Source organism: Pelodiscus sinensis, chromosome 4 (assembly GCF_049634645.1).
Source record: "Pelodiscus sinensis isolate JC-2024 chromosome 4, ASM4963464v1, whole genome shotgun sequence".
NCBI classification, from domain to species: Eukaryota; Metazoa; Chordata; order Testudines; family Trionychidae; genus Pelodiscus; species Pelodiscus sinensis.
In genome coordinates this window covers 50,922,955-50,938,933 of record NC_134714.1, presented here as the reverse complement: position 1 = coordinate 50,938,933, position 15,979 = coordinate 50,922,955, and the positions used below count along the sequence as shown (strand labels likewise).

Genomic DNA, 15,979 nt, shown 5'->3' with positions numbered 1-15,979 from the left:
AAGTCATGGAAAATGGGAGAAAGTCCAGAAGACTGGAAAAGGGCAAATATAGTACCCATCTATAAAAAGGGAAATAAGGACAACCTAGGGAATGAGACCCTTAACTACTGTACCCGGAAAGATAACGGAGCAAGTAATTAAGCAATCAATTTGAAAACATCTATAAGACCATAATCAGCATATCAAACCAACCTGGTAGCTTTCTATGATAGGGAAACAAGCCTTGTAGACAGGAATGAACTGGTAGACGTGGTATATCTTGACTTTTGTAAAGGTTTTGCTACTGTCTCTCATGACCGTCTCAAACAAACTAGGGAAATACAACCAAGATGGAGTTACTATAAAGCAGGTGCAAAACTGCAAGTCACACTGGAAAGGTATAATGAGTGGGGGCCCACAGGGATCACTTCTTGGTCCGATTCTGTTCAATATCTTCATCAATGATTCAGATAATGGAATAGAACGTACACTTACAAAATTTGCAGATGATACCAAGCTGACCAGGGTTACATGTGCTTTGAAAAACAGAATTAAAATTCAACATGATCTGGACAAACTGAAGAAATGGCCTGAACTAAACAGGATGACATTCTATAAGAACAAATGCAAAGTACTCCATTTAGAAAAGGGACCTAAGTCATAATGGACCACAAGCTAAATATGAGTCAACAGTATAACACTGTTGCACAAAAAGCAAACATCACTCTGGGATATATTAGCAAGAGTGTTGTAAGCAAAACACAAGGAGTAATTCTTCTGCTCTACTGCGTGCTGATCAAGCCTCAACTGGAATACTGCATCCAGTTCTGGTCCCTACATTTCAGAAAAGATGTGGACAAAGTGGAGAAAGTCCACAGAAGACCTACAAATTGGATCGAAGGTCTATAAAAATTGACATATAAGGGAAGAGTGAAAAAAACACTGTATTTTTAGGATGGAGAAGAGAAGTATGAGAGGGGACATAATAGCTTTCAAATACCTAAGCAGTTGTTATAAAAAAGAGGTTAAGAAAATTATTGTTCTTAACCTCTGAGGACAGGACAAGAAGCAATGGTCCTAAATTGCAGCAAGGTAGGAAAAAGATGAGAACATGAGGAAAAACTTCCTAACTCTTAGGAAGGTTAAGCACTGGAACAAATTGCATAGGGAAGTTGTGGAATCTCCATCATTGGATATTTTCTGACATCAGGTTAGAACAACACCTCTCAGGAACAGCCTCAATGATATTTAGTCCTGCCAAGAGTGCAAGGAACTGGACTTGGCCTCTCAAGGTCCCTTCCAGTCCTATGATTCTACTCGATATCTTAAATGTAGTCCCATATTATTGGGTTCCAAATGAATGAACAACTTCAGGACAACAACTGTCAGAAAGAATTACTTACATATATTTATTCTGCAGGAGCTCAAGACTTAATAAGTATCATGTTGTTTGCAGCGTTTTCAGCAATGCGACTACTGACTTTGTTAGTTATAAACTGTTGCAACATGAATGTGAGATGAGCACTGTTTTGTATCACTCAATTCAGGCCTAAACGTGTCAGATTCTATTATACTGATTATTTTTCGATTGAATTAAATAATCTCCAAATATTACAATGAAAAATACAAATTGTAATACTTTAAAGTTTTGCTCAACTAAAAATAAGAGAAATAAGTAGCTAATTTTTTGTCTCTTAAACTCACTCAGAATTGTGTATTATACCATGTCTCCAGCTATATGCTAGAGGTGATGATGATTTATCCTGGTAAAAGTTTGGTTAATTGTTACCGCTCGATGGTGCAGATTTTATTAGGATGAGAAATCCCTTCATGATTTTCAGGCCACAACAAAACTCAGATGAGAGGCTGATGAATGCTCCCCTCTGCCGTAGAGAATTATTCTATTCTCCAGCTCTCAGCTGCCAAACACAGCAGCTCTACCTTCCAAGTTACTAAATGAGTATTATAATGAAATGTGTACTTTCCACCCATAGTTATGCTGCAAACTAACCTAATGGCAATAACAAAAAAACCAATCCCCGCAACACACACACAACCAAAATAATTCAAAGACAAAATTTTTAAATGAATTGACCAAAAATCAGCAGTCTAGTATTAAGCTATTCAAATTATTATTCACCTTTAAAGATCAAGTTAATATGCTGCTCGTTTCATCTTGCTATGGAAGAGTCAGCCTGTTTTAAGAATTAGCTACTACACATATGAGATAAAATTTAGGTCCAGCAATCTGTAGGGCCCAGATTAGTATACTGTAATGTAACGGTCTAGTCATATGATTCAAAGTAAATTCTATCTATTGTAACAGATTGTGCGATTGGTTTGTACTGCAATTATTTCTCCTGGCTTTATTTTACTTTCTAATGAGTCCTATTGTAGTGAATGAACTCTAATATTAAATTAAAATTACAAAGATTGCCTATCTTCAATTCTAGAAATTCATGACACATTTCTAGCTTCCTAATAGAAGGAAAAAGTGATAATATTTAAAGTGTATTGCAACTAAGAAACTCAACACCAGAGTGGCTTCCATGTAATTCCACGAACTATCAACATGGAAAATAATAAAATGGGCATTTCAGAAAGAAAAATGCAAATAAATGTTGCTAACTGTACATCTGTTATTAAGTGAAAACTCACAAATAAGTGGGTTTTTTTTGTTTGTTTTTTTGCTCAAAACTATATCTCTTGGTAAGAAAATACATACCTTCATAAGTCTTTGCAGGCAATAAAGCTAATAATTCATAAAGTCTGTGCCTGTATATCACTGATGGTGTTTTTAAAGCATTTCCATACATTTTATGTATTGAAGGGAGCCTTAAAAATATACAGAAAACATAACATACATTAAAGGGAGATCAAGTGTTATATAACAATTTGCAGTTACTGATTTGCTTCAATTTGTATTCACCACCCTTCAAGCTACATACATTACAGATGCTGCCTAATTTGCATACCAACAAACATTTTACATTTCTAGTAATTCTCAAAACTTTCATTTCCTATTCCCAAACTGTATTTTATGCATCCATGTAGAAACATAAAAAGCTTTTATATTATCTTGTACTTTACATGCCTTTCTTTTACAGTTAACTTTTTTTTAGTTTTGTCCCACTATGGTTTAGTTTATATCCAAAAGATATTAGACAACGTTCAAAAGTGACAGAATAGTTAAAATACTGAAAACAAAGGATGGGAAGGAATAACTTGGATGTTGAACAACAGCCTAAATACAAGAAGTGTCCATTTATAAACCACTTCTGTCTCTATTTATTATTAATTTTGTGCCCTGTATTTGTTTATGAAATGGAACCAATGCACACATAAATACAGTCCGCGTATCATATATATAGTAGCCCAGTGTCTGTGAGTCTGTTACGCTGAAATGTTGGCTGTTCCCTCTGGGTGGCCCATGATGCATGGGGAGTGCGGGACCCAAACGGCTTCTTGCGCCGCTTGCTCACCCACGGCGGCCCGGCTGAGCGGCCCAGAAGTCAGCCAAGTGTCATGGCGGGAGGCAAAGGGGGGCGGGGCAATGACGTGTGGCATGACAGCGACTCCAGGCCCTGCTCCCTGGCCATGAATGTCACTGCCCCGCCGCCCTTCACCTCCTGCCGTGGCGCTCGGCTGACTTCTGCAGTGCTCAGCCAGGCCGCCGTGTGGGAGCAAGTGGCGCAAGCAACTGTTTGGGCTCCGCACCCTTCATGCAGCACAAGGAGTGCGGCGCCCAACCAACCATTTGGGCTCTGCGGCCCCCCGAGTGAGAGGCAGGAGGGGGAGGAGAAGAGAAAAAGAGAGACAAAGATAGAGGCAGGAGGCGGAGAAGAGCTGAAAGAGAGAGAGGGGGAGGCAGTAGGAGGAGGAGAGAGAGAGACGGGGCGAGAGACCGGAGGCTCAGGAGAGAAGACCGACGTGGAGGAAAGACCTGAAAATCCCGTCTTATGATGGGCTAATTGGCTAGTGTATATAGAAAGCACACAAAAATGCTATCAAGATTTGTGCATGAATAGGAAAGTATCACCACTATTGTTGTACTTGATCAAAAACTACAAAAAATAAAAATTCTGCAGAAAAACATAGTGTCATAATAAAATTAACAAAAGAAAACTGATTTCACATTTTGTTTCTTAGCATGACATGAAACACCCAAGACACAAGGCTTGTCTTTAGAGTCCTGCACATAGATCCAAAATTTGTATCCATTTCTAATCTGCAAAAATGTTCCTCAGATATCTGCACATTCGTAGGGCTCGACTTGTCTTTGTTACAACAGTTATCTTGAGTAACTGAAGCTAGCCTAACTTGAGTGAGAACATGAGACCACAAGAAGAAACACTCAAGCTACACAGAGAGATTTGATATTAGCATTTGAGTAACTGGACTAGCCACTGAAGAGTAATTGTAGTTTGAGTTGCTACATCCCCACAGCATTATTAGCTCCAGCATCAGCTGTACTGAATTTCAACTGGTATGTAACTCTACAGTCCTAACCCTCACCCATGGTGGGCCAACTACCTTGATCTTAAAACAGCAGGTAACATGAGCTAGAAATTAGTGTACGCATATAGTAGATTTGGGGGCAAAACTTAAGTTATGACTTGAGCTACCAGTGCAGTAAAGGCAAGCCCAAAGTACTGTACCAGTTTATTTGGATCATGGTTGTAGGGTTTATATTCTGTAAAATCAGAGGTGGGCAAAAGGGCTTCCGCAGGCCGGAACCAGCCCACCAAGCGGGTTGATCCAGCCTGAGGAGGCCCTGCCACTCCCCCGCCCCCAGGCCAATTAGGGCCTTGCGGCGGGGAAGCCCAGAAGCATCCTGGCCCTGCCCCTTCCGTTTTAAGCCCCACTCCTTCCGGAACGGCCCCCGGCTAAAAATTATTGCCCACCCCTGTGTAAGACACTACCTTTAAAGTCTACTCATTTGTCTAAACAATCCATTATATCAGGAACATACCAGAGGAATATTTTACTGTAGTTTTAAACATAAAATTACATCTTACTTTTATTTAAAAATGTAATGATTCACTTACTGTGTCAATAAATCAACAGCACATGGGAGGGGAGGAAGTAATCTTTGAATAACTTCATCAGTAAGAAGACCACCACAATAGGAAACAAAGGTTTTGATAGCTAGAAAAAGAAATGGATTGTAACTTAATAAAATGTATTTAACTGAAAATTACATCTAATTATGTCACTGCTCATTTCAAAATAAAACAGAGAAAATATTGAAAGCATTATTGACCTAAGATTTTAATGACAAATAGAAAAATTACTGATTAAAATGGAAAATGGCACATTTTCAGCACCTTTACAAGTCTGTAGAAAAATTACTGATTAAAATGGAAAACGGCACATTTTCAGCACCTTTACAAGTCTGTATAAACTGCATAGGAGAGATTATAGCTGAAAAACCTTTTCTAAGGTAGACAAGGTCTTAGGTTTCCAACTGTTGAAATCACTTTAGAAAATTCTTCTCTATTATACCTCCATCAAATTGGACGAGAGAGAGAAAGATGTCCAACATACTAGTATTTATTTTAAGATTTGTAAACAGCTTCTGCCCATGTCCCAGTGTATCAGCAAAACTTCTAATTCATGACTGAGCGCCATCATTTTTCAATATTTAATATTTTTAGTTATTTTAATTGAAGCAAAGCTTCTAATAAGGTAAACTGACCAATATGCTGTTGTTCTGGGAAAACATTTAAAATAAATCAATAACACACACCTCCCAGGCTATGTCTGTGTTTTATAGCTTCATCTTGCACATTTCCAAGATCTCTCTTCTCTCTGCCCATACGGCAAAAAATCTTGTCCTAATCAGATCATCTCATGGGTTGACTTCCGTTATCCTCTGTGACCTTGATGTCTAAAACCTTGTTCTCCTTGAAGTTCATTTAAAATGCAGTCACAAAGATAATCTTCCTGGCCTGTAATTTTGACTACATCAGCATTCTCTTCTCTGTAAGTCCTTCCCTCCACTGCCTCCTTTTCCCATTCTATCAAACACAAACTTCTTGACATCAATTTCTAAGTTTAGTCCTAACTAGCACTTGAACCAGTCTGAAAAAAAAAGAGGGGAGGAAGGGGAGCTGTTCAGCAATTAATTCTGTCCTCCCAGTCCCCATCAGTTCTGCTCCTTCGAGTCCCCAATCTGTTCATCTCTATATCTGTTTTGCCCTCTGCAGAACCAAAGGGTATGTTTAGACTACATGGCTCCGTCGACGGGGCCATGTAGGTGAGTTTACTAGACATAGGAAAATGAACCGGAGATTTAAATAATCGCCGCTTCATTTACATCAAAATGGCCGCCGCGCTGTGCCGATCAGCCGTTTGGCGGCACAGCGGGGCAGTCTGGACGCGCCACAGTCAACAAGGGAAGCCTTTGTCGACCACTCCGGTAAACCTCATTTAATGAGGCATACCGGAGCATTCGACAAAGGCTTCCCTTGTCGACCATGTCACGTCCAGACTGCCCCGCTGTGCCACCAAACAGCTGATCGGCACAGCGCAGTGGCCATTTTGATGTAAATGAAGTGGCGATTATTTAAATCGCCGGTTCATTTTCCTATGTCTAGTAAACTCACCTACATGGCCCCGTCGATGGAACCATGTAGTTTAGACATACCGTAAATGTCCTTGCGCCCAGCCTCACCACCTCTTTCTTTAGATGTGGGGTTTTTCACCCCCACTTGCCAGGTCTATGCAAGCCTACAGTTGGATCCCCTGTCTTCATTCCCTGGAAGGCTGGATGTTGCCCAGAGAGAGCAAGAGAAGAAGCAGAGATGCGATCCCAACACTCATCAGAGGAAGAAGTGAAGAGGAAAGAAGGAATAGAGCTGCTATGAGCCACTGGGCTCTTTCTGTTCCTGCTCTACCTTCCCATAAAAATGGTGATGGGTTGTAAGGCAAAGTGAGTGGGGGAGGGAGAAGCTCTGCTTCCTTCTTCTTCCTCCCAGGAGGTGGGCAAGTGGGAAAAGAAGCCGAACAGATGGTATTAAAAATGTGTACTCTCATCAATACAAGCTTCTCTCAGAAATTATAGATCCTAGGTATGCAGCTTATTTTGACCTGCTACACAGTTAAGCCTGAGTCCAAATCTACCCATTCAACTTCTTACTTACTAGAAGACTTACCTGGCATTGCTCAGATCCTTAAGTCAATTTTCATTTTTTTGGAAAATAGAATGAAAATACACATGCTTCATTTAAATCAGGGATTCCCAAACTTTTTAACACAGGGACCAGTAACATTCATTTGCATATTTGCATATTCATTAAGCAAAAGATGAATATTCAAATAAGTTGTTTCTGGTCCTCCCAAAGCCCCCAGTGCCAGTTTTAGCAAAGCTTTTGATACGGTCACCCACGATATACTTGCCAGCAAGTTATAGGAACATGGATTGGATAAATGGACTATAAGATGGATAGAAAGTTGGCTAGTCCAGGGTTTCCCAAACTTTTTACTTTAGTCGGAACCCGTTTTTTTTCAGTACTGTTTTTTGCAGCTCAAAAATATAAACGCATATAAAAAAAGAATTAAAAATGAATAAGTTTTCAGTGTTTCACCCGGCTGCATCCTCCGCCCAGCCTGGGTCAGGGCTTCGGGGACCCGGCGCCGCATGGGCACTCCAGGAGGCAGGAGCAGGAGCAGATTGGGGGTAGGGTATCTGTCTAGCAGGTAGGGTGCAAGGAGGAGTAAGGTTGCCAGGTGTCCGGTTTTGTACCAGACAGTCCAGTATTTGAGGCTGCTTCCCAGTGGCCGGTTTCTTTCTCTTTCACACACTCACACTCACACACACCTCTCCTCCCAGCCTGGCCCAGCCCAACCCGCTCCCCACCAGGCAGCCATGCTGAGGTCTGGTATTTTTTTCCCATAGTTTGGAAAACACTGATTTAAATCATTGCTCTGGGGTAAGGCTGGGGATGAGGTGTTCAGTATTCAGGTTGCCCTGGGGAGAGAGAACAACCACAGCCCTCTCTCATTGCAGTATCTTGTGGTCAGGTGAAATGCACCTCTCCATGGCTGCTGAAGCTCCCTTTGGCACAGCCCATGGAAGGGATCATGTCCCCCAGCTGGGGCAGGTCCAGGTTCATTTGCCTCCTGGGCACCCTAGCCAGAGTGAAGAATGCAGCGAACTGTGCATTTTCCCCTCGCTCCCTGACAAAGGGAAACATCTAATATGTCCCATCCAAATTGTTGGGGTGTGTGTGTAAATGGCTCCTGGGAGTGGGAAGCTCAGGGTTGGGGCAGTCCTAAATGGGGGGAGTGCCCCCATCTGGTCCCTTTCATTGGCCTGGTAATTCTGTCTCTTCAGTATGGTTTTATGAGAAGCAATCCCACTCCAGGCACATCCCATTTTCCTGGCACAACCAAACCCTGATATTACTTTAAGTTATGGTAAGAGGAAGCTGTACACCAAATTTTGTGGTCCTAGCTCTTATCTTTTAGGAGGAGTTTTTGAACACGGATGGATGGATGGACAGATGGACAGACTCACTCGCTCACAGACAAACTCCCTCCAATATAGAGTAGATAATAAACACCTGTTATTTATCATTCATTGCTTTGGCTCCGTTGCCAATCCTCAGTTATCCAACTTATCCCCTTTTCTGACAAGCACTTGCCTTGTTTTTTCCCCATGACTTTCAAAACGAAGAGGTTCCCAATCAAAATCTAAATAACCACCACCAAATTCTTCCTCAAATCTACCTATTTGGTCATGCATATAGAAAACAGTAACAGGAAAGCAGGTAGATAGGTGGTGATTTTGTGAACCCTTCTACTCCCTAAGAAGTGTTACTCCCACCCCTACCTCCATGTTATATTTGTTACCCCAACTTCCCCACCCCACATTTATCTGATCCACTTATTATATCTTGTCTTGTAGAACATAAGCTATTTAAGAGACTGTCATTTATCAAGCATTTGCACAATACCTAGGATAGGAGGTCATTCGGCATAAATAAAAATAATAAAAATGGAGTTATTACACAGGTGGTTTTGGAAAAAACATATCAGGATGAAAAATACCTCCACCAGGATGGTTACCAACATAATCATACGCCCACGGAAGCATAATCTGTAATGGAGTTAATTGAAAACAAGCATACATTCTGCATCAATGTTATTCTTTCTGTTGTTTGAAGGACAAATACTAAAAAAGAAAAAATGCACTAAACTTTGCTTACCACAGAGAGCACCAGAACGGCCTTCCAACGTTACTTGCCAGGTAAATGAATCTCCCCGATTCCTCTCCGTTTCCAGATCTTTAGAAGATAGTGGAAAGACACACTTCCACAGTAAAAGCATTCTTGGAAGATAGTGCTGGACAACTGCAGGACCTGTAAGTTTTAAAAACTGTCAACTACAAATCTGAGGAACTCTAAAGTTAAATTATATTAAATCATCATATCTGTGTTCTAAAAGGTCTGTTCCCCCATCCATCCTTACATTATTCCTTAACCTACTGCCACTATGCCCTATTTTGTACAGAACATGTCACTGCTACTGTTAAAGTTGCATAACCCAAATATATTATAAACCTGTTATTCAGCTATACACAAAACTTGTCATATAGGGACTCACATGAGGAGCACATAAAAGAGACAAACATTAATTTGGTGTGATGTTCAAAAATGCAATGTTTCTGAGCACAGATTGGTATACAGAAATTGCTCATCAAAGCGAAATATAGGATTGATGGGCACAAACAACAGGTTCAAATGCTGAAAGCTGGGCAGGAGGAACATGGAAATGAAGACAAAAAGGGTTTGAAGTGTGATTTAAACATCAGGGTCAATACTATGACAATATTAAATATGGTTAGAGTTTAATAACACTTCACATGCCTGGCAAATTCAGTGAGGACATGATATTTCCTTCCTTTTGTTTTTATCTTGATATCCTTCTCATCTCATGCTGACACATATTATACCAAACAATTCTAACCATTTGCAGTCAAGACATAAGATTTTATTAGACTAATCTTGCAAATAATATTTCATATTTAAATAGTACTGGTCCAATCCTGCCATTGTTCTGAAGGCAGATCTCCCTCTGTGTTAATGGTTAAGTTTTATGGTAACAAACAAAGTTATTATGCACTTCTTATCAGAGATTTAAAATTATGTTAATAATTTTAGGATTATTTTTACTAAGAAATATTGAAGGCAAGTGAAGGACAACAGGTATTGAAGTTAGTCATATGCATTTCTTTTAAAAGTACTTCAATTTAGCTGTGTGTGTACTTTTAGAAACCTATTACCTAATGTCATTAGGGAAGATATCAACAGCCATCCAGCCTGTGTTCGTTGTACTGAAATGCGACTATTCTGAGAAGCAGAACACAATAAATCCTCTGCTACTGTCATGATTACCTATTCAAAATTTGAAAAACAAAGAGCATCACTACCTCTATAATGGTACACATAAATCACATACACCTTAAAGAAACAATGGAAATCATTATTTTCAACAACTGAGAGCCTGATTTGGCCTTCAATGAAGTTCTGTGCACTTTTTCCTACTGATTTCAATGGGAAGAGTTTGTGTCTTTAAAACCTTAGGCAAACATTAATAACAAAGCCTTATGCGGAACATAAGCCCAAAGAGACATGCTATAAGACTGAACTATTCAATAGGTACGTTGACCTGGTGTATAAGCAGATTGAGACACGCCCCCACCCCCACATCAGCCCCATGTGCAAGAACAAAAATTCAAATGCTATCTTTATCCCATTTCTGTAGGAGCCATAGTGCCTCCCTATTCACAGGGAGTCTCTTCCCTACATCTTGGGCTGAGATTAGTACTGCAATTGAGGGGGAATAGTCCTTTTAAAACCCCCACCCCAATTATACTGAATCACCAATGGAAAGAAACAAAAATTAACAATGCCTAGCATGACGGGGTCCTGGTCTGTGACTAGGTTCCTAGGTGCAATGGGAATATGAACAACAAATAAATGCAAAGCCATGGGACTAGTACCCTTCCTGCTTACGCTCCATTTAAGAGCTGTAATTCCCCCACCCCTGTATCAAGAGACATTTTTAGCACTGTTATTTAGTCCACTATCTGCAAGGTACTCTCCAAACCCTAACAAAATTAAATTCCTTCTCTCTGAGGCGATCACAGTCTAACAACAGGCAAGCAGACAGGGATCATGGAAGGGGGAACAACAAGCAATTTATATGCAATGTATGTGCATATAAATTAGCTTGACTTACAACAGGCAACATGGCCAAAATGGAGCCTTTACAAAGGAAATAAATATGATCGGGACAGAGACCCTGCAAATGAGCCCAGAGGGGATTGCATGAAGGTAGTACTCAGAGGCTACATGAGATTCTGACAAACAAATGGACAAGGCACATCTCCATAACAGCCTCTTGTCACCAAGAGGGAATCACTCTAAGCCCAGCAGGAAAAGCTGAATGAAGACAGGGCTTTGGTAGTGCTCAGTGTTAATCCAGACAGAGGACAGTAGTGCAGCTCTCAGAGTTCAGCAGGCACAGAAGCTGCTATTAAATAATTTTTTCCATCTCTAGAAATACCTAATCATAGTTTAATGTCCCTGAGAAAGATGGCTTTTTGTTGCTATACTCCAGCAGGCTGTCAAATCTCATGGGCTGTGTCTAGACTGCATCCCTTTTCCGTAAAAGGGATGCAAATCAGACACATCGCAACTGCAAATGAAGCGTGGATTTAAATCCCCCCTACACGCTTCATTTGCATAAACATGGCTGCCGCTTTTTTCCGGCTCAGGAGCTTTGCTGGAAAAAAGCTCCAGTCTAGACGCGGATCTTTTGGAAAATAAAGCCTTTTCCGAAAGATCCCTTATTCCTCTTAAAAAAAGGAATAAGGGATCTTTCGGAAAAGGCTTTATTTTCCGAAAGATCCCCGTCTAGACTGGCGCTTTTTTCCGGCAAAGCTCCTGAGCCGGAAAAAAGTGGCAGCCATGTTTATGCAAATGAAGTGGGGGGGATTTAAATCCCCGCTTCATTTGCAATTGCTATGTGTCTAATTTGCATCCCTTTTACGGAAAAGGGATGCAGTCTAGACACAGCCATCAGGTAAAAAGAATTGCTTAATAGTTAGGCACTAACCTACAACTTTGGAAATCTATGTTCACGTCCCTGCTCTGCCTCATATTTCCTCTGGTACCCTGGGCAAGTGACTTGGATTCACTATGCCTCAGCCCGCAAACATACAACGGGAAAAACAGCACTTCCTTATCTCTTATTCTTAATCAAATACATGAAATATTGTGTAGTACAATCTATGGTAATGGGGGAGTCATAATACCTTTCACCAGTGGTCTCCAACCTTCTTAAGCATGAGATCACTTTTTGAATTGAAGTGCAATCCAGGATCCACCTCAAACCCAAATATCCTTGCCCACCTTCTCCCCACACCTTCTGCAAGACCCTGTCCCTGGCTCGTTCCACCCTCCCCTCCTCCCTCATCCTCACTTTTATCAGGCTAGGGGCAGACAGTTGAAGTGCAGGGGAGGGGGATGCAGGCTCTGATCTTGGGCTAAAGGATTTGGAGTACAGGAGGAGCTCTGAGCTGAGCCTGAGGCAGGGAGTTGAGGTGTAGGAGGGGATTCAGGGAGCAGGCTCTGGGAAGTAGTTTGGAGGCAGTGGGACTCAGAGCTAGGGCCAGTGTTTGGGGTGCAGGAGAAGTTCAGAACTGGGCCCAGGGTTCTGAATGTGGGCTCCACTTACCACAGGTAGGTTCTGGGAGGTACAATGGGACTAAGGTAGGCTCACCCCTGCCCTGGCCCTGCACCACTCCCAAAAGCAGTCCGCAAACTCTCTCCATCATTGCCCCCCATGCTCTGTGGAGGTGGGGTACAGGGTGGAGGGAGGGGCACCATGACATCAGCACCCCCTCTTCTACTTCCTCTGCCCTGCACAGGAAGCAGGAGACTCCTGGAGGTAAGGAGCCCCTCCAAAGCAGAGGGCAGGAGTAGCATGGCAGTGCTGGGAGGGGCAAATGAAGTGCTGGCTCTTGACAGCTTCCCAGCCAAACCTGTCAGGATCACCTGTCAAAGGTTCCAAGATTTATCAGTAGATCCCAATCTACTGGTTGGTGACCACTGCCTTACACAAATAAATAGGTAGTGAGACACATAATTTAGTAAGCAAGAGGGATGGGAAACAGAGGAGATTTTCTTACAAATTCTTTAAAGTAAATTTTGTTTAAAGTACATCACAGTTAATTTGTTCATTGCTTAATATACATAATACTGTATATTAAAGCAACCAAATACATTTCTTTTCCTGAAACCTTTTCAAATTAAGTGTTTCACTCATGCCTTCATATGCTCAATTGCATTTCCTATATTTTACATTATGTCAGACTGTCAAGACAAAAGACTTCCAAGTAAGAAACAGCATCAAGATAACCATCATAAAAGCTTTATAATATACCAGTTTCATTTAATTTTCACATTTAAAAAAATCCATGAAATACTTAGTGAAACAAAAACATTAATTTCTCAATTACACAATGCTACTCTATAGCTACATATTTAAAAAGGTAATTTCAAAGAGTGTATGTTTTAAACAAAATAACGTCCTTCTTAAAATGACACTATAAAAAAGAACCCTCCATCCATCACAAACCTCTACTAAAGTTATCAATGAATGGCAGGGGCCAGACAGATGGTTTCATTTACTTCTATCTTGATTTCTGCCCCAGCAGCAGAGCTTTTATTTTGAGGGTTTTTTTTTTTTAAACAGGGAATATAAATGATAGTTTGGAATGTTACATATTTGCTAATATGGTACCTGTTTTGCTTTATTTGATCCTGCAATTGTTTCTACCCTCGCTCACAAAAGGAAAATACATTAATACACTATAGCGGCTATCCAAAATACTAAGTATTTGATACTCCCTTTTCCCAACTGCTCTGTTTAGACTGGTGTCTCAGAAATTTGGCAGTTTTACTGAGATAGAATGGAAGACAGCTGCTGTTACTCCTCTATAAATGGTACAGATTTTGTTGTTGTTTTTCTGTTCTCCCTCCCACCTCACCCAGGCCAGCCCACCCTCTTTTATTTCTTTAAAAGAAATATTTGTTAAAGTGCTGTTTTACAGATCAATTGCAGTCTTTTTTTTACTTTACTTGGGTATACAGTATTTGAAATGTACTTACAACTACAGAACAATTACATTACTTAATCTGTTCTCTCTTCTCTCCAACTCCAAGCTCTTTCACTCATCAGCAAATGAAGTTCTTAACATCTAAGAAGGTTCCCCTCCCCAGTTGCAAAAAACAATCCATCCATCACTTCGAGGTTCCTAAGTTCCCAAGTTACCTTTGAAATCAGGACTTAGATTCCTAAGTCACTTGGCAATTTTGAAAATTTAACCCATTTATACTACGTAGCTGTATAGTTAGCAGTCAGTAATAAATAGTATCAAAATGTTCCCTGAACCACATTGTGGTACATTGGCAAGAAAAGCAACATCTCTGAATATTTACAGGTATAGTCCATCTCATCTGCTTTGATCTCCCTTGAAACAGAGGGCTGCAGAGGGGGGGAATGAGAAAAAAAATCCATCTCGGAGCTGTGAAAAAAGAGTAAGCTGACATAGGTGCTGTACCACAATTTTTCACTTGTAGTTCACTAAGAGTCCCAAGAGGATGAAATCTTCCTTACTGACACAAAACATCACAAGATCTTTATTGCCTCCATTAGATCACTGCAACTTGTTCTTCTTGGGTCATCTGATGAAGGCCACTGATAAACTTCAGATAATGGAAAACAGTATAACCTACCTCCTGACTGGAGCAGGTTGGTGTTAACATGTTACAGGTAAGCAAACATGATAAAGTTATTCTAGCTCTGTGAAATCCTACTAAATGGCCTCAACAGATGTAATTGGTGTTAGAGTTAGATAAGGTTTTTAACAACTTTATATAATTTCTACCATAGATTAGTGGAAAGTTTTGGTAGAATAGATGTGTAGAAAGTAAATTTTATCTTGTACAGTCACCTAAAGGTACAGGAAGATGTTAAACTCAGTTTAGTCTGTGGTAAGTGAATGTCCTTCCAGGAAACTTACTTATAACACAGGTCTGTAGATGTACTTCCAATTAGTTTTATAAAAGAAGATCATTGTCTTTGGCAAAACCTAATGTGCTTCAGTTGTATTGTGGACTAACACAGACTTTTCTTACTCAACAATTCCATTGTGATATTTGTGGGAAAGGGGCAAGTAATGGTACCCTGCCAATTTAAAGACACTTGCAAGCCAGGCCAGGGCTACAAAGGCCTCTTCAGAGGAAGTTTCTTTGGCTTCAGATAGAACTAACTCATTTACAATTCTGAAAACATAACTAGTCTCAAGACATTTACTTTCAAATTACAGTCACCCACCTCTTCCCACTTCCTCTAAGCAAAAGCTGTTTGGAATCAACCTTCACTATAAGAAGCAACAGTGATGGGCAGGCTTCAATACTGATGCAAACTTATTCATAAAAAATTATAACTTATGTTACTATTAGGTTTTTTAAATCTTGTTTGCATTTTTTGCTACATATTTATGACTACAAGTATGTTTTAGCCAGGATGCTTGATAATAACAACAATATCTGTGTTAGTTTATTTACATTGATGCTGGTTAAAGAAATTCCAGGAAGTTTCTGTATCTGCCTTCCACGGGCAAGAAAACATAAACCCATTCTCATTGGGCTTAAGAGTGTTACTCAAACTCAGGAAAACTGCATTTTAAACTTTATCTTGATTTAACATTTATACTACTTTCTTTTGTGCCATGTTTATTATTGGTTGTTGAATTTGTGCTGTGCACAAAATATATAATAAATTTAACTGCTGTAAAAATTGTAACTGTAAGTAACTTTAGTCAAGAAACTTAAGCTTCGGTTAAGAGTGTCTTATCTAGACCAGGATAACAAATAAAATAAAAAAAATCTGACTGTGAAAAGGAAAGTATGCTTGAATTATA

At 40.2% G+C, this 15,979-nt stretch overlaps 1 protein-coding gene across 14 annotated transcripts in view; it reads right to left on the bottom strand.

Annotated features, from left to right (window-relative positions):
• The window catches only part of HEATR5A (HEAT repeat containing 5A), a 126,359-nt gene that overhangs the window by 69,179 nt on the left and 41,201 nt on the right, over positions 1–15,979 (bottom strand). For all 14 annotated transcript variants that reach the window (XM_075926962.1, XM_075926964.1, XM_075926967.1 and 11 more), the window contains 4 exons: positions 10,268–10,379; positions 9,192–9,344; positions 5,028–5,127; positions 2,705–2,814 (listed from right to left, as the gene is read on the bottom strand). In XM_075926962.1, coding sequence (XP_075783077.1) covers positions 2,705–2,814; positions 5,028–5,127; positions 9,192–9,344; positions 10,268–10,379 — 475 coding nt within the window. The remainder of the gene's footprint in view (positions 1–2,704; positions 2,815–5,027; positions 5,128–9,191; positions 9,345–10,267; positions 10,380–15,979) is intronic.